General features: G+C 47.2%; 1 protein-coding gene across 1 annotated transcript; it reads right to left on the bottom strand.

The window, feature by feature from the left end:
* Positions 1–5,886: 5,886 nt before the first annotated feature.
* Positions 5,887–23,865, bottom strand: LOC309523527 (brain-specific homeobox/POU domain protein 3-like). Its single transcript, XM_082207370.1, has 3 exons — positions 23,807–23,865; positions 8,771–9,101; positions 5,887–8,187 (listed from the first exon to the last, which is right to left on the bottom strand). Exons 2-3 carry the CDS (start codon positions 9,050–9,052, stop codon positions 7,258–7,260), a joined length of 1,212 nt encoding a protein of 403 aa, XP_082063496.1. The 5' UTR covers positions 9,053–9,101; positions 23,807–23,865; the 3' UTR covers positions 5,887–7,257.
* Positions 23,866–24,122: the final 257 nt, after the last annotated feature.

Raw genomic sequence — 24,122 nt, 5'->3', positions numbered from 1 at the left:
AACTGGATGAGCCCAGTGGTCTGGCTGGCTCGTATATTCCATGTGTACTACCCTATATTCCATGTGTATTTCCCTATATTCCATGTGTATTTCCCTATATTCCATGTCCAGAGTCACTATACCCTGTACCTCAAATTGGGTGTGGGGAAAGCACGCAGCAGGACACGCATGCCTTGCATCAGGGCTACCCAAAGGCACCCGTCTACGCGCTGTAAGAAACAGTATCATCTTGGAGAACACGGTATTTTGATTTGATCCAGCAGGTCTCTTCTGACGTGCCAAGGAGTTTGTTTGCATCGCTGTTTTTTCTGCGTAGTATTGGGGGGGCACATCCCCTTTCCCCCCAGGGGAATTAGCCAGAAACTTACCCATCGGTTTCCATAACCTTTCCACAAGCGTAGGATGCACACTTTCAGGACCCCCGCGCTAAAAAGATTAAACTTTCCCTGATCACAAGAGTTGGTATGTTGTTCTTATTGAAAATGTCTGGGAGCCTGGACTTTTATGTGCTTCCAGAATGATCCTGCTTCCGGACTCCAAAATTAAATATTTATTTATTTATCCCTCCTTCTCAGTAGTGATACAATTCACTACTATTTAGACCCTGGCAATAAGGGCCTTGCGAGGTTGGGTGCTTGCTGACATGAGCGCGTGAGCCAGTCCTGCTGCGCTCGGGAACTTCCTTGCTCGTTCTGTTGAATGGGGCCCTGGTCACCTCCCCAAAAGTACTGACCTGGTGGCCTCACCGTAATTCCACACGGCATGTGAATGATGGTGCCAGATGGGCTGGGGGCAATGGCTTCGTTCCCCGCCCCCTTTTCGACCGAGAGAGTAGGGGAGTTGTGGTAAAACACCGGCTTAAGAATGACAGGAAATTCTCTGGTTGCCATATTCTCTACGCGGATTCTCTGTTGACGAATTTGTCGCAAGCGATGTAATTTCTTTTTAATGGCATTTCACTCAGCTGTATTTACCTTATAAATACTTGATGTTCCTAACGTATTATCTTCCGATTTGCCTCTACACACACACACACACACACACACACACACACTTTCCAAGGAATGAAGGAGGGTGACGTGAAGTAAAGCGTGCGAGGTTTATTTCGAAAATCCACAGAATACACAAACACGAAAATGCCACTGGTCGTACTTACAAAATAAGCGTTAATTTTAATGAAGGGGAGTAAATTAACTACGGAAAGCAACAACCACGATAACAACAACATAAGCTTAAAATTAAATATGTGCAAAGTAATATGGAAACTGGTAGCAACTTTTCCTAAAAAATAAACAAAATAAAAACAAGCCTTCTGTAATTTGCAAGTGTTATATTTTGATCCAGCCGCCCTCCAGGCTTACAGCATGTTTACTTAGAAGCCTCAGTGAGTTCAATGGGATTATTCTACTAGGTGTGCTTAGGTTAGACTTTCTTTTGAGACAATGCACTCTGGAATCAAAAGGAGAGAAACAAATGAAACAGGGAAAGGAAAGCTAACTGAAGTAAAGAGTCTAGGTATTACCTCCCATTTGCTTTATAACTGATTCCACGGAGTAAAAATAAGACGCAATTGTGATATATTTAAGGATTTGATTGTCAAAGCGTATTGTTTTGCACTTTAATTGTACAGGCCTCAAGTATTTCACTTGGACTGTATGCAAAATAAAATCTTAACTCGATGTCCTCCATTTGGCTCCACTTCTTGAACGTATTTTCCCCAAGATAAACAATCTAGTTCATCTTTTATTTATTTGAGAGCTGCAGGCAGCTTGATCCCCCTCCCCAAGGCACGTTTACTTGGAAGTAACTTGATTCCCTCCGTTTTCATTGGGTCTTACTTCTAAATATACGCTATAGGATTGCTCTGTTATCCCCAAATTCCAGTGCTTCAATGAGGCTTGCACCCAAGAAAGCTGGTCTAGAGAAGACTGCGGTCTTGCAGCATGGTTTTACACATGTCTACTCAAAAGTAAATCTCATTAAGGTCAATAAGGCTTACTCCCAAGTAAATGAGTGGAGGACTGCCCCCTCCTTCCTTAGCCAATGAATAGGAAGAGAATACCCTAGGCTTTTGCCTGCAGAGAGGCACAGAAGAAGCTAAACCAAGTCAGAAATCGCTGGTGGTGATGGTGTCGGGAAGACCCTCGGAGGAACAAGCCATCAGCTTGTCTGAAGCAGGGAGGGTTTTGCCAGTTAACTTTACTTGCTTTCCTCTGCGCACGCGCACTAACTTTTTACACACGTTTTCTTGACAACCGGAGTCCGAAAAGCACAATAAACAGTAAAGAGTCCACAACAACCATTTTATTGTGGAATAAGCTTTTGTAGGCTGCATTCCACAATGTCAGATGCATAACGTACAAATTCACGAATATCTGGACAGCATTTCATGCATCTGAAGAAATGGACGGCAGTAAATTGGCAGACCAACGTAAATTGGTTAGGTGTCCAGGACTCTCTTTCTCTCTCTGCGGCAGACGACTCCTCTGGAAACATCTACCTGGGAGTGAACCCCGTCTAATTCCGTGGAACTTAACTTCAAAGTAAGGATGCACAGGACAGAGCTGCAAAGACACTGAAGAATTGACTAAGCCACACCAACAAATCTTACTAGCATTCTTCAGCTGGTCTGAAGGCTCCAAAATTCGAGGCAACTCCCGTTTTCACGACTTCGCTTATTCCCCCCCCCCAGGCAACTACCCTGTTGTGAAGGGGATTTGCTGTGCTGGCTCAGACCACGGGGGACTTGTCTGTGAGAGGGGGCAAGTGCCAGACTCCGTGGGAAGTCGATAGGCAAGGCACAGTTGTTGTTTGAGGAAGGGCCTTGACTCAGTGGTATGCTCTGCATGCAGAAGGTCTCAGGTTCGATCCCCAGAAAGACCCCTGCGTGGAACCCCAGACAACCCTGCTAGTCAATGTGGACACTACTGCACTAGACAGACCAGTGTTTCCTGTGTTCACCCGCCCACCTCCTAGGCATCAGGCAGCCAGGAAGGTACACTGCCTCTGATCGTGGAGGTTCAATTTGGCTAGTTATGGCTAGTATCAGGCGGGAAATGCCGTTTTAATGGGTTGGGAAGGCAGTTGAAGAGACACTGCTATGTCAGAGAGCTGGAAATGGGATTTCCACTGAACGGTAGAGAACGTCCTGACTACACCAGTTTGTTCGCTTCCGGACAACTCTACCTCAGAGTTTGTTTGTTTTTTTAATAAAAGCGGTGGCTAAAAATAGTCACTTTTTAGGGATGCTGTTTCAGCGGGTTTGAGATTCCAAGTTTATGATCCTATGAGCAAGACGCTTGTCTGAACGTCGCCCCAGACTCCGGGATATTTGCGCAGTCTCAGTTCTTGTTGCCTTCATCCTGGGGGAAAGTCAAATAGTCAAATGCAGGGGGCACCATTTAGGGAGGGAGCAAGTCCCGTTCTTCAGGTACCCCTGCCTCCCAGGAATATAATAGTGGCAAATGGGAGAGCAGGCTGGCCCTTCCATCCGCCAGAGGAGCAGCAGATGCTCCAAAACTCGCTTTCTATTCTCTCCTCAAGCCCTTTTTCTTTTATATCGTGTCTGTTAGCTTGTGTGCCCTTAGCCAGGGACTGTCTTTCACATTCATTTGGATATATATATATATAACGTCAGGTGCTTTGCAAGTGTTAATTCAAAAAATAATAGATTAATTGGCATATGTTTGCAAAGCACCACAGCAAATGGTTCTTTACTCTCCCCCCTCCCGCACGCCAAAGCCAGAGTCTCCCAAATTTATCCCCTCCCCCCCAAAATCCCCTGAAACCTGAAAAGTCACGCACCATTCAGAATCACGCGATATGATTCTCATACCAGAATTTCTCCACATTAGGCAGTGGGTTAAACAAGGCAAATGATGTAGTGTAGTCCTCAGAGTGCAGGACTAAAGCCAGAGTCCAAGTTCAAATCTTTGATCGTATTAGACCAGTCACCCTATTTTGACCTGATCTGACCGTCCACACAGGGCTGTTGTTATAAGGGTTAAAAGAAGGAAGTGCTAGTCTGAGGCAGTGAAGTGGGATTTTTTAAAAAAGTAGCCAATACTATTTCAATATTGAGACTGGCCCTCGTGACCAGGGTGGAACTCAAACTCTAAAACAAGCACCCCGGCAGATAATAAGACACACCAAGCAGGTTGCTTCACAGCGCATCGTTCAGTGTTAAGCACCCAGATCACAGGAAGCCACAGTTGTCTACACTGACTGGCAGTGGCTCCGTAGGATTTCAGACATGGAATATCTCCCAGCCCTACAGGGAGATGTTGGGGGTTGATTCCAGGGCCTTGTGCGTGCAGAAGAGATGCCCAGCCAGGTAATTACGGCTCTTTCCTAACCAGTCCAAGCTTACTGGCACTGTCTCCCCGGGTTTCAAACCTAGAGTCCCTTGCAACCCAGCTTGAGGTACCTAAGAGCTTTTGCGTGCAAAGCAGATGCCATATCTCTAAAGCAAACTTACATCAGAAATCTGAGGCATTCTGGAGCCTGCTGTGTGTGTATGAGTGTGCGTGCATCTTTTGATAAATATACAATAATTTTCTAAGTATTCCTGTTTTTTTCTGTTAATTCAAGTAAAACGCTAATTAAAAAGACCCCTTAACCAGATAGGCTGGGCCCATCCTTTGAGATAACTAGGCAGGCCAGACCAAAATCGCTCCCACCCTTCCTATCCCTGTTGAAACCGAATTAAGTTCTCAACAAAACCGGAATCGATCCATAATATTTTCTCAGATAAATAGCCTGCAAGCTTATCTACTCAAAACAACTACAGAAGCTCAGGCACAACCTGGACCGCTAACCAACCAACCACCCGCCTCCACGAGAACTCTTATAGAGATCGGTGACTGTTTTCCGTTGACTGCTTCTCATTAGGAGAGTCTTAATGGAAAGCATTTCAGCTTCAGAAGAGTTTATTGACAACTCAATGTGCAGACTGTAATGAAATATTTCGTTGATTTTTCTGCGTCTCCCAGCTACTCCTTCCCTGCCGCGCAGTAATTGTGGGAAGTCCCAAGCCACCGGTTCAGGAGAAAATAGAAGGTAATAACTGCATGCACTCTTTGCCCCCCCCCAAGAAGGAGCCCCCCAGACTTTAGGGGAAGCAGCCAGAAAGACTAAAATCAGCCGCAACTCCCCTGCTCCCTCCCGCTATTTAGACTATTTATTTATCCAATCCTTGTGCTCGGAGTTGGACATCCATAGTACTTCTAGTAAAATCAAAAACTAAAATATTCTACACTACGAAGAAGAAGGGGAGGGGAAGAGCAACGCCAGAGGTTTGTAAGCTACGAAGGTTCCAAAGGAGTTTTTTTTTCAAAAGGAAGTAATTACTGCGCAGCAACAAGGAAGACAAGTTGTTTGTGGAGGGAAACTACCTCTTGGTTGCACAGGGCATAGCTATTTCCTTTCAACAGCTTTTTCCGCTATGCGTTCTGCTTTGTAACATTTTTAAAAATCGAGGCGAATAGTTCCCCGACCCAAGTCATATAGAATAAAGAACCTTTGTTTGTAAACAGGGGGCGGGCGGGGGCCGTGACCTGAGTTGTGCTTAGATCCCGGGACTCACATTCCTTTCCTGCCCAGATCATCCAAAACCGTGGAGCGGGGTGAGGTAAAACGTGCGTGTTTTATTTGAACTTGTGTAGCATACACGGACACATCATTTCATTCGTCACGCACTCACACAAACGAATAATACAATCTTTCTATTTTCTTTCCTTAAAAAACAGTGACATGGAGACCATTTTGCTTTTACATAGGCAAAGCGAAACGAAATAAAAATATTTTTTTTGTTTTTGTTTTAGAAAGTGCCAAGTTAAATCTTTGCAGAGGAAGAAGTTGTTTGCTAATAATTAATTTTGTTAACCACCGTGTTTGGTTTTTAAAAGAAGAAGACATATAAATCAGAATATTTTACCTTCCTCACACCCCGCAGAAAACAAAACAATCTTTTGGATAGTTGCATTCTAGAAACAAAAATGAGAGGGGGGGTCCAGGTGGGGGCGACAAAAAGCGTGACTTGTTGTATAATAACAAACTCAAAACATCGAAGCAAAGGGGAAGCCTGGAGTCACAATATCTGCACACTTCCCTGGGAGTAAGTCCCATTGAACTCAATACGATTTACTTCTAAGTAGAGATGCGTAGGATTGCGCTGTGCGTTAGAAACCAAGGGGCTCCTTCTGCCCTTGCGACATTCATATCCACCCCCCAGCGCAATTCCACAGGTTTGAAGAGTAATAAAGGCGATATTTAATGATTTGATTGTCAAAGCGCTGTTGTTGTTGTTGGTTGTACAGTGAAATTATACAGGATTAAATAGTTCAAGTGAAGTCAAATCAAAATTTTAAATCAAGCTCTCTCCACCATCACCCGGTTTTCCAAATCAGCCAGACAGGTTCCTTTGATATTTGCTCTTCTTTTCTCTCCCTCCCCCCTTTTAATTTTTATTTTTTTAAAGGATGAGGTAGGAACAGAAGATTTATTGCAAAGAATGCGGTTGGATTTTGCTGTGGGGCAAGGAGAGGATCGGAAGGCTGAAGCATGCGAGGCGAAGCCGGGTCTGGGATGGGGTGAAGAGTGCCGGAGAGGTAAGCCAATGGGAGCAAGGGTAGTAGTAATAATAATTAAAAAATCTCATCGAACAGAAGCCAGCAAAAAGTGTTAAAAAACAAACAAACTTTTGGAACTCCGGAGGAAAGAGGGAGTGTTTGTTTGCTTTCGGTTTCAAGCTTCCTTCCTTTCCCCCCTCCATATCTCGTTTGCTTGAAAATACAGGGATGGAAATGGGATGGAAATATGAAGTCCCTTTTTTCATTTAAAAAAAGAAAAGAAAAAGTAAACCCACGAAAAAGACTCAACTTTTTCACTCACCAGGAATATGGTACAGTAGCATAGGGGTTTCCCCCCTCACTCCTGTATATATCTATTGAAGTATTTGCATTGTTCTTTTACTTAGTAAACAAAGAGTCTTTATTCTCTCTTTCTCTTTCTCTTTCTCTTTCTCTTTCTCTTTCTCTCTCTCGGATGGGGCTGGTTGAGTTGTGTCTGCCTTTCGTTACCCCTCGGCCAAGGGAGTTCCAGTAAGTCCAACACAGGGTGCGCTATAGAGCTCCCCATGCTCGTGGGAGATGTTTTCACCCCTTTTAATTTTAGATTCATCATTGTCCCTCCGTTTTAGGCGTCCTTTTTGCCTTCTACCCCCCTCCGCTCTTCCTTCCCTTTCCCCACCCTCTCTCCTCAATAAGCGGCGGAGAATTTCATGCGCTTCTGCTTCTGCCTTTGATTGCAAAACCAGACCCTCACCACGTTCTTCTTCAGGTCCAGCTTCTCGGCGATGGCGGCGATCTTCTCCGACGAAGGCCGTGGCTGGACGGCGAAGTAGGCCTCCAGCGAGCGCTTCTCCGGCGCCGCGATGGAGGTGCGCTTGCGCTTCTTGTCTCCCGTCGAGTACACCTCGGGCTTGGCCATCTTCTCACGCTGGGCCCGCTCCGCCTCCTCCAGCCAGGCTTCCAGGATGGGCTTGAGGGCCACCATGTTGTTGTGCGAGAGGGTGAGCGACTCGAAGCGGCAGATGGTGCTCTGGCTGAGGCATCCGACGCCGGGGATCTTGAGGTTGGCCAACGCGGAGCCCACGTCGGCCTGCGTCACGCCCAGCTTGATGCGCCGCTGCTTGAAGCGCTCGGCAAAGGACTCCAGCTCCCGCGGGTCCGTCTCTGTCTCCGGGCCGGCCAAGACAGTGTGCGATGCCAGGCCGTGGGGCGGGTGGTGGCCCATGCCCATGGGCGGCTGGCCGTGCGCTGGGTGGCCCATGGCATTGAGGGCCGGCAGGTGGGCATGCGGGTGGGGGTGCGCGGGCGCTGCCCCCACGTCCGGTAGCGGCAGGGCTGAGTTGAGGTGCTCCAGCAGCTCGCCATCCAGGCCCTGAGCAGGCTGGTGGTGATGGTGGTGATGGTGAGCGTGGTGCGAGTGGCCGCTCAGCACCGACGGGTGGTGCAGGTGCACCGACGACGAGGTGGGCGTGCAGGAGACCGAGACGCTGCTCATGGTGTGGTAAGTGGCGTCCGGCTTGAAGGGGTGGCTCTTCTGCGAGACAATGTCCACCGCCGCCAGGGCCTCGGCCCCGCGCAGCAAAGTCTCGTCCAGGCCGGCGAAGAAGTTACTTTGCAGCTGCGAGGGGGTGGGGAGAGAGATGGACAGAGCTCAGAGAGAGGCACGCAACCAGAGAAGGAAAGCAGGCACCTATCCACCACCTCCGACCCTAGCTGGGTCGCCTTGCTGCTGGGATATATCAAATGAACCTTTCCTGCCCCCCCCTTCTTTCCCGAAAGTATACCGTTTCCTACCTCCACGTGTCTCCCCTCCTCATTTGTGCCACGCAACGTTTGAGAGGAGGACTGGGCTTGGGTAAACAGGAAGGGCCGGGACAGTGCCGCCGGATCTCCGCAGAGCCGTCTTCTTCCTCTTTCCAGACTTTGCCCGAGTTATCTTTCGGGCTCACCCATCACCCCAAATGTCCCGCGCCCCTCTCTTCCCTCTTCCTGCACCCCCGACTTGGAAATTTGATCTGCACCTTCACAGAGGCTCCCGTCTAGGGGATCGGAGAGAACCAGTCCAACTGAATGGGTCACAGGGGTGGAGAAAGGAAGCAAGGAATCCAGGTACCGACATCCTTTCACAGAAATACTAGCTCCCACCACCACTTTCCTCTCTCCCCCACCTCCATCCCCTTTCCGTAGAACCCGTTCCTTACCTGCGGGGCAGGCAAACAAGCCCTCCGGATGGCCTCGGAGCTGGAGTGGAGGTGGGTGTACTTGGGCTCGTGCAGGATGGGGTGCATGCTGAACGCCTGTTTGCTGTTCATGGACATCATGGTGGTGATTATGGTGGTGGCGGCGTTGGCGAGGAGCAGGAGGAGACCAGCAGGTGACCGCGCCAGCCCGGCTCCCCTTATTGTCTCTGCCGGCGCTCTTGCACTATCAATGACATTATAGAGCCGCCCAGACCACACCCTTCCAGCGGGCCGCCCTCCCATTGGCTGCGGCGGCAGGACTCCGCCCCGCCCACTTCCGAGATCTCCGAGCCTGAAAGGGATTTTATTTGGTTTAGCAGGAGAAGCGCTCACGCTCCTTGCTCGCCCTTTTGCCGCCAGAGCTCCCGGAGGCGGCTTGTCAAAGAAGAAAGAGGGCCAGGGTGCTTCGCTATCATCATCATCATCATCATTGTTATTATTGTTATCATTATTTATTTATCATCATCATCATCATTGTTTATTATTATTATTATTATTAGTATTACATTAAAAACATTTTTTTTAACTGTCACCTGTCCTGGAAATGAGTTATATCCATTGGCTGTGGCTGCCTGCCTTTGGGGAGTGACCTCCTGCTCATTCTGTTAAACGGGGGGGGGGGGAGAGAGAAGTCTTGCACTGACGACCACTGTTCTAGCCCCATCTGAATTAAACCTCACGTGCAGCAAGCAGCAGAGTTAAGGAAGCAGAAAAAAATATCAGTGTCAGGACATACGGGGAGATAAATACAAGGATAAGCAGTTCCGACGGGGGGAGGGGAAGTCTTAGAAGCCCCCTCCAAAGCAATGTATCTGAAAGTTGTGCTTTTGAATTGCCTCTGCCAGTAAAAATGAGGTCTTGATTTCTGTCCTTGATCTCCTTGCTTCTTTACCTTATTATAGATAAGTACCTGTGTTAGGACCAACCAAAATGTCTCAAGAATGTATTTCCCCTGTTGTGGCTTTTGGATTTCCACTCCTGACATAGACTAACATGGGAGTCTTCAATTTTAATGTGCTTGCTGCTAGCCTGCTTCTCCTTACTCTCTGTTTCAGTGTCTCTCCACTGATGGAGAAAAATGGAGTGACGGCGTGCTGCCAAAGAGCAGATGATAAACTTTGGCTCTCTTCACATTACCATTTACTCTGGCTCCAGCGCACTCCCCCCACCCAATGGTTTTTGAATCTGTGTACACACGTCACACAGAACTATCCTGTAGTTTCTTGAGCAATGCTGCTCTTCAGTGTGCTTTCCCCCTGAACCACCTTTTCAGTCCAAAAGGAAAACCACCACATTTCACCACATTTACTTCTCAGTGAAGCTAAGGCGCGTGCATTTGAGACAGCAATTGCATGTATGCAGCTGATATTATATGCACTGATGACAGCTTTATGAATACGAGTTGGGAGGGGTTGTAGAGATGCAGAGACCAAACAGGTAGTGCACACTGGGATAATATCACCCCCCCGGCTTGTACCACAGTGTGCAAATGTGACTTGAGACACAGTGGCCTTAGAATCTATTCCATGGGGAGGCAACCTAAGGCCCAGGGGCCGGATCTGGCCCAATCGCCTTTTAAATCCGGCCTGCGGACAGTCCAGGAATCAGCGTGTTTTTACATGAATATAATATGTCCTTTTATTTAAAATGCATCTCTGGGTTATTTGTGGGGAATAGGAATTCGTTCATTTTTTCCCTCCAAAATATAGTTCGGCCCCCACAAGGTCTGAGGGACAGCGGACCAGCCCCCTGCTGAAAAACGTTTGCTGACCCCTGATCTATTCTGACTCTCTTCGCAATGGCTCATCAGAGTATTAGTAGTCAGAGCATTGGTAAGAGGTTTTTTCCACATCACCTGCTAATTTCTATCTACAGGTGTCAGGGACTGAGCTAGAGACCTTAAGCATGCACAACATGGGCTTAACCACTGAGCTTCAGTCTGCCCCCTGGTAAATAGGAGACATTTTGTAATCACATAGAATCCTAGAATTGTATAGTTGGAAGGGATCCTGAGGGTCATTTACTCCAACCACTTGCAATGCATGAATCTCAACTAAAGTATCAATGGCAAATGAGCATCCAACCTCTGCTTAAAAACCTCCAAGGAAGGAGAGTCCACCACCTTCCCAGCTCTTGCTATCAGAGAGTTGTTTCTGATGTTTGGTCGGAATCTCCTTTCTTGTAACTTGAATCCATTGGTTTGAGTCCTACCCTCCGGAGCAGGAAAAAGCAAGCTTGTTCCACCTTCCCATGGGACAGCCCTTTAGATATCTGAATATGGCTATTATATCTGTTCTCAGTCTCCTCTTTTCCAGGCTAAACACACCCAGCTTCCTCAAGCATTCCTCAAAAGGCTTGATTTCCAGGTCCTTGAACATCTTGGTTGCCCTCCTCTGCACACATTCCAGCTTGTCAAAATCCTTCTTAAATTGTTGTACCCAGAACTGGACACAGTATTCCAGGTGTGATCTGACCAAGGGAGAATAGAGTGGGACTATTATTTCCCTTGATTAGGACATTATACTTCTGTTGGTGCAGCCTAGAATAGCATTGGTGTTGTTGTTTTTTGCTGCTGCATCAGACAGTTGACTCATGTTAAACTTGTGGTCTACTAAGACTCCTAGATCCCTTTCTCATGTACTACTGGCAAGCCAGGAGGAGCCCCACTGGTCACTTTTTCCCAGGATGTTTAGGAACCATTACTGAGCACTCTTTGGGTTTGTCAGTCAACCAGCTACAAATCAACCTAAGAGTAACCTCATCCACTCTACATTTTACCAGCTTCCATACAAGAATATCATGGGGGACTTTGTCAAAGGCTTAACTGAAATCAAGATACACAATGTGCACAGCATTCCCCTGATCCACCAAGCTTGTAACTGTATCAGAAAAGAAAAGGAAAGGAAAGGAAAGGAAAGGAAAGGAAAGGAAAGGAAAGGAAAGGAAAGGAAAGAAAGAAAAGAAAAGAAGGTGCCATCTAGGGGGACGGGGGCTGAGGCCCCCCAAAAAAAATTCAAGGAGGGGGCTGAGCCCCATCAAAATTCCCCATCAAATTAGCTTCTGCTAATTAAATGTGTTGTCATGACTCCCATTCCAAGTATCCTGACTGAGGCATGTATGAGTCAGAAAGTTAGCTTTATTCAAGGCATGCAACAGTACAGGCCAGGCTTGACATAGGTACAGATTGCCATGGACAGGATTATGTGGGAATGTTCAGGGTGGCAGGAGAGGATATATTGTTTATTAATATCCTTCCTAACTTGCACTAGCAAGTTCCTTTACTTAGCAGAGTTTACATTCTCTTATACACAGCAGAAAACTAGTCGCAAACTCGTGTGAGTTTCTTAAGACAATACACAATTCAATCTGGTTTATCCAGACTGAAATGTGTTCTAATATTTTCCTGGTTGGACCCCTTGAATCCTTCCTAAAAGAATAAAGACACCAAGGTCTTATTCATAAGCAATAAAAAGAAAGTTTACTCACGATCAGGCAGAGCACAGTGTGATCCCTGAAGGCAGGTGTTAGGCTTAAAGTTACAAACTTATACTAATAGGTTTATCCCATAAGAGAGATTACCTGGGGCAGCCAGCAGTTCATAGTTCATTCCAGGAAGTTCGCAGGATGAAAGGAAGATGGGAAAGAGAGAGAGTGGCAGCATGCCTTGTCCTTTTACCAGGTCTGGAAAGGCCATGCCAACCCACTAGTCACATACAAGGAAGGATGCTCCAGGCCAGGAGGAACAGAAAGTTTCAACTGGCTGGACCAAACATTCCCTTGCATGTTCACTCAAGGAAAACAACGAATGTTGTACTTGACTGCTGTCAGTGGATTATATCCCACAGATTAGAGAATTCATGAGTGGCAGCAGGAGTCCAAGATTTGATGCAAGTGACAAAGATATCTCAACAGATGGATTTGCCCCTCCTACCATCATTTAAAGGCAAGACACGGCATGCTTGCACCTTCCAGGATTGGCTGCAGGCTTCCAAACCATGAATGATTGACGTTTTCATAGAGGGGGTAATCTGATACTCCAAATCTGATTACATCATGGCTCTCAGGAGTGGGACTTCCTGTGTTGTCATCTGTCATGGGGTGGGACACAAAACATCACCTGCCAAATCCTAAAAGGGAAGGAGCTTAAGAATTTGATGAGATGCATTCTACCTATGCTATTCATGTGACTTTCTCTCGCTAAGAGATTGCTGTACTTAAAGGTTTGCTGCACTTCAAGGTGCATGCTTCGCTGGAGGCATGGACAACAGACGAAGTGGTGCCTAGTCCTAGGTGACGGGACTGAGATCAGCCACCCCGGCTCCTTCCTCTGCTGACTAGTCTCTCATCCTTGCAGGTTGGTGCCCTTTCTCATTGCTAAGGGCCCCCTCAATTTTATCGATGGAGGTTGACGGGGAGCCGGCAGGACTGCTTTCGCTCCCTGGTTCCTAAAGACAAACAAACAGGGCCCCTATCCTCTCTCTTGGGCTACTCCACACACATAGTATCATCTGCATCCTTCTGCTCCTGCTCTTCACCTGAGAGCAATTGCTACCCCAGTGCTGAGTCAACTATGGCTCACAACAGCTATGGTGCTCATCTTGAAACAAATACAATTAGAAGCTCTTCACCTTAGATCAGTCTGCCTGTGTAGTAGAATTAACAGAGGAGGATTTTAATCATGTTCTACCATTATGAGGGGTTCATTCAATTGTGATGAAGTTTGTGTAATGCCCTCCATCTACGCAGGAGCAGTCCTACCGTTAGGGAGAGTGAGGCAGCCACTTCAGGCATGAGATTTACCAATGAGATTTTGATGGTATGGTGGGGTAGAATGTTGACCCCAGAGGAAATTTGTGTCTGTGGCAATGTCAGAAGGACTATCCTGTAGGTCTACTTATGTGTCAAATGCCCAATAAAAAGGGTGCTGGGAGGAACGGTTCGTGCCTGACAGAATTTGATTAAGGCTAATTTCATGTGAGTGAGGAGAGTCCAGAGGGAAAGGAGAACAGGGGAGCCAAAACAGATGCAGCAATGAATGGAGGATGGTGGTGGGGTGGAGGATCTTCTGCCTGTGGTCAGGGCAGATGTGTGGCAAGGGTGCTCTCTTTATTTTGCCTGCCAGCCCACTGGGTAGGGATGAAGACAGCAAGATAATGGGGTGCCAGAGGGAGAAATAAGGTGGTTCCTCCCATTATTTGTTCTGCCCCTGCCCACTGCCGACATGTGACCCCTGATAAATTGCCATTGAGGGAATGGGCTCTTAGATAAGGGTGGAAAGTCTCCTTCCTTTGCTGTAACCACTAGACAACAGTGAGGCGGAGGCCCATGGTTGAGGTTGTGTATCACTGCAATCATGACTTGGGGTGGCAAGGGAAGTTTGTAACCTAGCTCATCTAGTTAACTTGGAAGAAGGGCTGAGGCCTAACAAGCAAATCAGCCTAGCCCCAGGGGCAATAAACCACAAGGCGCTGATTATGAGGATACCCATAGATGCTAGGGAGATTAATCAGGTCTGTAAAAACCTTTATTAAAAAAAAACACCCTGACCCACTTTGTACTAAAGGAGAGCTCTTAATTTAAAAAGTGCAATTGCCCACTGAAGGTGCCAGGAGGGAATTCATCGAGGCCAGCTGCCTTTTCCCTCAGCGTTAATCCTGCTTAGGATTTTAAATGGACAACTTGGTGAGTTTCCGGAGCGAACGCGGCTTCTTCCATTAAGAAGCGGGAATCTTTTTAACGGGTCACCCAGGCAGCAAAATGCCCCTCTTGCCGCCTCCTACATTAGGAGGAGGGCTGGCATCCCTACCACTCCAACTCTCGGTAGAGAAGGGAGTGTGAGGGAAAAGAATAAAAGGAAAAGAAATTACAGATGGGGCAAAGTGTGTCTCTACTTTTTAATACTAAATTATTCACCATAAGTAAAATCATGTGTGTCAATTGTGAAAAGAGTCCAATTTGTTTGATTTACATGGCAGGGGGGGTGCCCTCGGGTAGGGGGTGTTTAACTACCTCCTTTAATGCAATTGCCTGTGGCAGCTCACTAAATATTTTATAGGCAGCCTCTGCAAAAAGTGAGGCTGCCTCATCTGATCTGCGCTTGCAGCCCATCCTGTGTATAAAATGGATCTGCTTGGGCAGTCAGAAGAAACCAAACTTATTTTAATTGAGTTAAGCAGCACAATAAAACCACCTAGGCAGTCCAAAATACAAAACAAAAAACTCTACCACTAACAAAGTCCTAACATGTCCGGGGAAAAGCAACAGTTTTCCCCTGGAAAATATATTGACTCCTTGATCCTAATGGTGAACCTAAAGTTTGGAGCTGCAGAGAAATAGAATTTCTATAAGAAGCCTAGAAAAGTTTCAGGGATTCGAATTAAAATATGTTCTGAAGTCTTGGCAATATACAAAATGTTAATACAGTAACATAAATCAATGGTTTAGGTATTGAAAGACATATTAATAACTTGATGGATGTAATTATTTCCCTAAAGTATGGTGTGTGTGTGTGTGCTTGTCCAATCCTCCCTAACTCTGGGAAGCAAATAGCCTTATACCTCAAATGCATTGCAGTCTGGCTTCCAATTTGTTAGGCTATCAAAGAGCTTTCTTGTTCTTGACTTTCGTCTCAGTCACTTTTCAAGGGATGATAAGCAAAAGCGAAATCAATAGATTTCATAGTAATGAGTAATGCTGCCTTTCCCTGGGGATTCCCCATATGCATGGGTGTTACACAGATTGTGGGGACACTCAAAATGGGTTTGGCAGAAAGTTCCAGACATGCTCAGATGTCCATATCCTCAGGTCAAGTTATTTATCACTATTTGCCCTGGCAGTGGTGGATGCTGGGAGGTGTCCTTCAGAACAAGCAATTTTTCACAGTACTGTGCACCCACAGCTGGCAAGCATTTGCACTATTGATCTGGGGAGGACAAGCGCAAGCCACCAGTGTCAAAAGCTGTGTCAAAACACAGAGCTATTAATTGAGAGCCTCTGGTTGGCTTTGTAGCATTTGGTAGTGCTAGAAAACAATTGGGAAGGGTCTCCTTTTAGTCAAGCATTGTACTGAAAAGGGCACTGAACAGGATGCCGAGAAGCCCACAGATCTTAAAGTGGCCACCCTTTAACAAAGGAATTTCAAAGAGGGCTTTAAAGTGGAATAGCTGACTTATATCAGTAAATTCAATTCTACTCATTTGAGTCTGAATAGAGAAAATGGTTTCCTGTCCCATTACATATGTTAATCAACAAAGCATTGCCAAGTTGGTTGTTTTATCACCTCTCACTGCTGTTTAAAGGGTCACTGAGGTGTTGTTGTTGGGGTTGCCACAAGCTGTACTTTTTTGCATTTCATTATCCACACCACTTACAATTCCACTTCACCGCCACCGTGTGTCTGTGTTTGTGCATGCATTTGGTGCATTATGCATTTGGTGAAATAGACTCTTATATCAGGGGTGGGGAACCTCTTTTATCCCAAGGGCCAGATTCAAATACAACCAGCCTTCTGAGAGTTGCATGCCAAGGTGCAAGTGGGCAGGACAAAAGTGAGTGGCACAGAAAATACTCTGGCTGTGTACACACATTTAAAGCACATTCCTCCCTCAGTCCCACAGAATTATTGGAGCTCCAATTTGTTAAAGGTGCAGGGAATTGCCGTTCTGCTTTTCAATATTTGGAACAGGACAGGGGATTGCTTTCAATGCATGGTGTGCATGCAGCAAAAGCAAAATAAAGGAGGAAAAGAAGAAATAAAATTTCCTCCAGTGGAATAAATTAAAAATAATTATAATTAGGAAAAACTGAGAAATAAAGAAACACAATCCCCTCCACTGAACACACACACACACACACACACACACACTGTATATACGGTATATAAAAAAACTATAAATATATTCTTCTATCTCTAGTGGGCCTCCTTGCACACATAGGTTTGCCACAAACAATGTGCAGGGGATGGGGAGTGGGATAGGAAAACAGAGAGAGAGATAATTCTTGCATTTTTGAATTGATCCCCCCATCCTCCTGCCTTTCTTCAGCACCTTTTGGATTTTATTGGTGGAGAGAGCAGTGAATATGAGATTCAGGAACACTGAAAACAGGCTTCTCATTACTGGTAAAACTAAGCTGTTATAACCTTGATGACTCTTGAGGCATTTTTTACCCCCAATTGAGGTTCCATTAGGATGACCCACCAACATCAGTCAATTCTCAGTAACCTCCCACTTGCCCACCTTCTTACTTACAACTAGTACAAGGGATGTCCCTGGCTGGCAGCCTCTTCCGCCTTAGTCTCCAGGTGTTGGCTCTTGTAGAACGCAGCAGGGAGGAGGATGGCGACAAAAACTAGAAGAAGCTGGTTCTCCCTGTTGTTGGCTCTGATTCCACCTCTAGTTGCCTTCCCTGTCTCACCAGCCCTCTTGGCCACCAGCCATCACTGACTACCATAGGCGCCGACTCCATGGGGCTTGAGGGGGCCCGAGCCCCCTCAAAAATTCGTTTGGGGGGGCTCAGCCCCCCCAATAATCTCGGGCGGCGGTGGGCGTGTCCGCGGCTTTTATAGGGCGCCCGGCGCGCATCAGCTCGATAACGGGCACCGGCGCGGCGGGGGGCGCCGGGCCGGGGGAGGGGGGCGGCCGGCCTGTCTCCTTGGCAGCCCCATTGAGCAGCGCCGGCTCCCCCGGGAGGGCCATCCCCCCCGCGCCGCCGATCGCCAACACCGCCGACGCTGTGGCTGCCCGAGCCCGAGCCGGAGCCCGAGCCAAAGCCAGAGCTCGAGCCAGAGCCAGAGCCAGAGCCCGTCAGTCAGTCAGTCAGTCAATCAGGAAGGAAGGAAGGAAGGAAGGAAGGAAGGAAGGAAGGAAGGAGAGAGAAATGGGGAGGGAGACGAGGGAGGAAAATTGCGCGCAGGGTGAAGAAAGGAGAAGGGCGAACGAGACGAGCTTCCAACCCAAAAAAGGGCTGGAAGACTCGGAGGATGAAGGATCGGGAAAGAAAGCGACGCCTTCCCCGCCTGCGACGTCGCCCGCTTGTCCTTGGCAGCGCAGCGGGTGCCCAGAGGGGCTGGGCACCGGCGCAGGGCCGCTCCGCAGCCGCGGAGGACAGCTGCGCGGCTAGCAAGGTGCGCCGCGTAGAGCGCGGCCCTTGTGTGGCCCGGTGGCCAGGCAAGCTCAGGCAGGGACCCCCATGCGAATCTAAGACGGGAGAAGAGGGCAGAGCAAAGGGGGTCCCTTCCCCAACCTCCGGCTCTGAGACTTCCCTGCGCCCCAGAAAAGCGAAAGGATTTTCTCTCTTTTTTTTAAATAAATATTTTATTAAGTTTTCAAATACAAGAAAAAGAAAAAAAGAAAAAGAAGAAAAGAAAACCAACCATTCAACACATTTTTTATATAACTAACTGGACTTCCTCGCATCTCCCTTACCCTGCATTCTTTATAATAAAGATATCAGCAAATTATTACCTTGTTTCGTACCTTATTTTGTACTTTTCAAATACTATACCTCTAAATTTAACATACTTTTCATCAGTTACTTATATCTTAAATTAAACATAGTATTACCTTAGATTTTGACCTTTTCTTACTTAAAATATAATTTCACATTATATTTCAAATCTAATTGCTGAAGCTATAGTTTCCGAATCGTGTAAATTTTTAACATTCATACAACTTATATTGTTTTTGTAAATAGTCCTTAAATTTTTTTCCAGTCCTCTTCCGTTGTTTCTTCTCCCAAATCTCGGATTCTGCCAGTCATTTCAGCCAGCTCCATGTAGTCCATCAATTGCGTCTGCCACTCTTCCAGTGTGGGCAAATCTTGTGTCTTCCAATATTTTGCGATAAGTATTCTTGCTGCTGTAGTTGCATACATAAAGAAAGTTCTATCCTTCTTTAACCCTTTCTGGCCAACAATGCCCAAGAGGAAGGCCTCTGGTTTCTTGGGAAAGGTATACTTAAATACATTTTTTAACTCATTATTGATCATTTCCCAGAAGGCCTTCACTTTTGGACAAGTCCACCGGAGGTGAAAGAATGTCCCTTCAGCCTCCTTACATTTCCAACATTTATTATCAGACAGGTGATATATTTTTGCAAGCTTGACTGGGGTCATGTACCACCTATAAATCATTTTCATAATATTTTCCTTCAAGGCATTACATGCCGTGAATTTCATTCCGGTGGTCCATAACCTTTCCCAGTCCTCAAACATGATGTTATACCCAATATCCTGAGCCCATTTTATCATGGCTGATTTGACTGTCTCATCCTGAGTGATTTTCTCTTCAACCTGCCCTCCATCCTCTTGCAGAAAACTCTTTGCCTGCCCTGCCCGTATCTCGTTTTTGCTTTTTAATTCCACACACGCACCCTTCGGACTTCGTGGCAATCGGGCGCGCGGGCGCGTTTCCTAAGAGAGTGAGGACCCCCGCCTCCTCCCCACCTGCTCCCTCGCCAGCCAGCCAGCCAGCCGCACGCCCTAGCCGGAGAGCCCCGGCCGTCCCCGTCGCGCAATCGGCTGGATCTCCCTTCAGCAGGCCGGGCTCACAACTCGGCCCAGGGACCCCCCAGTAGCGGATCTCCGGCCCAGCTGAAGAATCCGGCAACAAGCCCCCTCCTCCCCAATCGCTCCGCCGAAATACGCTCCAAAACCCCCCAGATAGGCCGCCGGCCGCCAAGTCTCGTGGCGCCCTGAGCGAGGGTCTCTCCCCAACACCGCCACCTCGAACTGCCTTCTCCCGGCTACCCGAGCGAAGCAGCGGCAGGACCCCGGTATGGGCCCCCCCAATATTTTTTATAAGTCGGCGCCCCTGCTGACTACCCCTTTTTAAGAGAGGCTCCTTCCCTGCATTCCAGTGCAATTTCTCCACCCCAAGAGAAGTATCTCTCAGTCAACAAACTCTGCTAAAGAACAGTAGATAGCCAGGAGTTCATACAGGAGGAAGCAGAAGGTGACCACCTGACCCTCTGGTTAGAAATGTACAGCTTGCCATGACCTCATGAACATGCTGGCCCCCAGTGAAGAGCTCACCCTTTCTTTCCTCCCTGCTTTTTAACCTTAGGACAAAAACCAGGGCTACAGGTTGTGTCCAAGGGGGAGAGCTTTTAACCATAATCTCAGGTTTCGATGATATGCTGAGGCAAACCTTGGCTTGGCTGCAGTCCTGAACTGGCCTAAAAAGCCAAGGGAGGAACAAAGTATTTGTAACCTCCTCCTTGGGAACCAGTGCATTCATTTTAAACTATGGCATGATGTTCAAAAGCAGCCATTGTCTGCCAGACTCCCTACCCACTTAAGGCTTCCTAATTTAATTTCTAGCTTGTTGATGTACATTTACCTGATGGGGGAAACAAGCAGCATCAGCTGGAAGGGCCGGTAATCATCAGAATGGAAGAAAGGGTGTAACTCTTTCCTCTTCTACTGCAAAAACCCAACATCTGAAGCTGATATTAGTTTAAGGCAGTAGTGGTCTCCAAGCAGCTCTGTCTGGCACCAGAGACTGTTCCTAGTGCATGCCTCCTCCCCAAGATACGCCCCTCACCAGCTTTCTTTCTCAGTCTCTCCCAAAGCCTTTGACTGGCTGGAATGTATTCTTGAACTGAGATAATGCTTGCAGCTTGCTGGATGGGACATAGATGTGTGTGGATGCAGGTGTGTAGAAACCTCTGGCTTTGGCATGGGCGGAATGTACTCTACTGTACAAGAGTAAAAGTTTTATCTGTTGCTCTACCCACTTTTCCATCTGTGATCTCTGGAAGATTGCCCACAAGGAATGCAGCCCTTGAACTGCAAAGGGTTGCAGAGACTTAGACAGGAGCACGTCTGTGGAGGCTGTCATGATGACCACCTGCACTTCAGAAGTGATCCTTACATCACTTGCTTTGGAGAAGGAATCCCCACTTGGAACCTGTCTCCACTGCACCCTGCAGAGCTTTTGGACCACAGGAAGCCCACATGGCTCCAGGAAACACAAGCCTCAGAATGACTCCCTTGTGTACTGGCAGGCGACTACACTGGGGAGATGGCTGTGTTCAAACCTGCAGCTGGGAGCAAAGCCCAACTTGCAGTATCCATTGCACAGCCACTGGGGTCTTGCAGCAAAGGGAAGCCAAGGCTAGGCACTCTGGGATTCTTCTGCTGTGTCCCTGGAATCCCCCTTCAGCAATAATTTCAGACCTTCAGAATTCCTAGAAGACATGCAAAGGCTTGAGTGGTAAATATTTAATACAGAGAACACTCCCTTCTCCTCACCTCATGCATATTAATGTTATTAAACCATCTCTTTCAGCAAGCAGCAATTGGCTCCTCTACTTCTGACTCTTGCACTCCCTCCTGTGGGGCAGTAGAGAGGGAGGGCAGAGACCTCAGAGAAAAGACTGGATGAAGCTGTTGAGCATCCATGAAGGATGTTGAGGGGCTTGGCAAAGCCAGGTTGGAGGAGTGAAGTGTGTATTGTAAGGGGGGGGGTGTGTGAATTGGAAAATGTTCCCTATGCAAATCACAGTAATTCAGATGGAGGTAATTTGCATTGGAAAATCTTCAGTTTGCATTGGATAAGATGTGTGCCCAGGCAGTGATCTAATCTGGCATGGCATTATCTCACTTACATTTAGTAAGCAAAGCTACAATGAAACCCCATTGATCCCTGCCATTGATATAGTCAGCAGCCTACTCAGGGTTGCAAGCTACATCCCCCCCAGAGAGGCTTTCTATGTTTTAAAGGGTTGTGACCTGGTTTTAAGACATTTATTCCAATGCTTCTGTTGCAGGGAGTCTTCAGAATCTGAGTCAGACGGTAGAGCAAAATTCCCCATCACCACCCTGCCCCCGACATGGCTGCCCCACAGAGCCTGGCTGCCTCCCTGCCTCCCATTGTGCCTGAGCTCCTACCAGCTCTGCCACTGCCACTGAATCCTTGCCCACAGCTTCACTGATGCTGATGCTACAATGCAGCAGTGGCAGTGAGGCACAGTATTAGTGGGCACATCAGTGGTGGCTGCATGGGTGAAGCCATAGTGGGACTGTTGGTGGTGAACTGGGACTGGCAACTGTGTAACTGTTGAGACAGGGAACGGCAGGGTGGATAATGCTTGAAATTGCTTCACCTCACCTCACCGAAATGCCAGCCTTGGCCCTGTGTTTCTAAGCCTCATTGAATTCCTGTTCAGTTCAACAGAGCTCCACTTGGAGCTGTCCATGGTCCTGCTAATTTGTTTGAACTCCTGTTCCTGTGTTAAATAGTCTGCTTGAACTTTGGCCTGGCCTACAAACTCCACCTGGAACATTCTTGACATTAGAGGCTTAATGTGGTTTAACATGTTCCCTCTTTCCAGGGAACCAAACTACAACTCCTTTCTGGGGGACAGGAGGCGAGCAGGTGTGGAGGACTCCCTGGTCCTGAATGGGGTAACTGTGCCGCTGAAGGACCAGGTGCGCAGCCTGGGAGTCATTCTGGACTCATGAATGATGCATGGAGGCGCAGGTCAATTCTGAGTCCAGGGCAGCTGTTTATCAGCTCCACCTGGTACGCAGGCTGAGACCCAACCTGCCCACGGACTGTCTTGCCAGAGTGGTGCATGCTCTAGTTATCTCTCGCTTGGACTACTGCAATGCGCTCTATGTGGGGCTACCATTGAGGGTGACCCAGAAACTACAACTAATCCAGAATGCGGCAGCTAGGCTGGTGACTGTTCTCGAAGCTACCAGAATGAGTTTGATCAAACTGTGGGAGGCAGTGGAAGACAGGACTGCCTGGCGTGCTCTAGTCCATGGGGTCACAAAGAGTCAGACATAACAACTAAACAACAACAGCAGTGTACCTGTCTGTAACGTATCCTGCGTATATCATTTGGCAGCAATATAAAGGACAGCAGCTGCCTTATTTTTAGCATTTTAGATGTTGTACTCATGGTGGCTCCCTGACCATCTTTTTATATGTTCCAGATTGTCCTCTGATGCACTGCTTTCTCCTCATGGTCCAAATTTCCAGTCATCTCTCCAAATTTAAATCAATGCTTCCTCCTTCCCCCGCTTACTTTCTGAGAGGTGATGTCACTGATGACCTGTCTTCTCCTTCCTCTGTAATGGCTGGCGCCTGGGCTATTATATCCCAGCTGCTCAGCTCTGATTGGCTGACAGCCAGTCCCAACCTCATAAACAATGGCTGCGTTGCTGTAAATGGCTGTTCAGGAGGAAAAGGGAAGTGGGAAAAGAGCTAGAGGAAAGGAAAGAGAAGGGGGAGGAGATATTGTTGGAAACAGCTCTTCGACAAAGGCGGGGACTTTACCAGAAGAAGAGGCATGTGAGCTGTCAAATGATTATTGGCACTGATCAGCGAAAGAGCTTTCTTTGCAAAAGGCATATTTGTGCTGTTTAGTGGGTTTTTAAACATTGGAACTAGGTATGAAATATTGCTGATTGTATGCTGAAATTAATTTGCCCCGAGAAATTATCCCAAAGGTTACAATGCCCCAGTTGGTGTTATGTGGGAAGAACTGCAAGGCAGGAGTAGCTGTGCCTTCCTGGTCTAGACACTGTTCTCTGCAGTTGGTTTGGGGTGGAAGTGGGTGCTTACTTTTTGCTCCACTGTGAAAACCAAGACAGCTGGAATATGAGCAGACATCAAGAATTGGGTAAGAGAGCCTGTTCCTTTGTGCAAAAGTGAAAAATGTACAGGTTAGAGGCAATCCCTGCAGAGCCTGTAAACAAATTTATTCAAATGTGTTTGCAAGCCAACTTGTACTATGTTAAAATCCTTTCCAGACATTTTGTTGTCTGCAATAATATTTTCAAAAAAAATAAAGCATCATCAATACACTAAAAATATGGCATTGTTCTGAATGATTATATCTTGCCTCACATTGTCCCCCCAAATCATAGGATTACAAAGTTGGAAAGCACCTTGGAAGTCATTTAGACCAACCCGCAACTCAGTGCAGGAACTTGTAACAAGTACAGCATCCCTGGCAGATGGTTGTTGAGCTTCTGCTTGCATACCTTATGGACCTGGGTGCTTCCTATGCATGAGCAGATGTCTACTGCTGGGTGCCTTTCCCTTGCACCCTTGGAAAGGAGCTGTATTGGCGCCCCTCCCAGGAAAAAAATAACTTTACCATAATAACCACATTAGAAATTACTACATTTAAACAACCAAAGAACTTGAAGTGTCCAGATTGAGGGCAAGGCAAAGAGGAAAGGTAAAAAAAGATAAGAAAAGTCATGCACTTTTGTGCCATGGTGCAAGAAGAATTGGAAGCTTTTCCTGCGTTTGATCTTGTGGCAATAGCAGCATTGCATCACCTCGCACATATAC

The sequence above is a fragment of the Podarcis vaucheri genome, assembly GCF_965113315.1.
Source record: "Podarcis vaucheri genome assembly, chromosome: Z".
NCBI classification, from domain to species: domain Eukaryota; kingdom Metazoa; phylum Chordata; class Lepidosauria; order Squamata; family Lacertidae; genus Podarcis; species Podarcis vaucheri.
This window is presented reverse-complemented; position numbering and strand designations above follow the sequence as displayed.

Bases quoted from the DNA above. Each gene is read 5' to 3' on its own strand.
- LOC309523527 (XM_082207370.1), bottom strand. From the start codon at position 9,052: ATGGGAGGGCGGCCCGCTGGAAGGGTGTGGTCTGGGCGGCTCTATAAT. The intron at 8,188-8,770 runs GTAAGGAACGGG...ACCCCCTCGCAG, and splicing joins CTTGTTTGCCTGCCCCGCAG to CTGCAAAGTAACTTCTTCGC.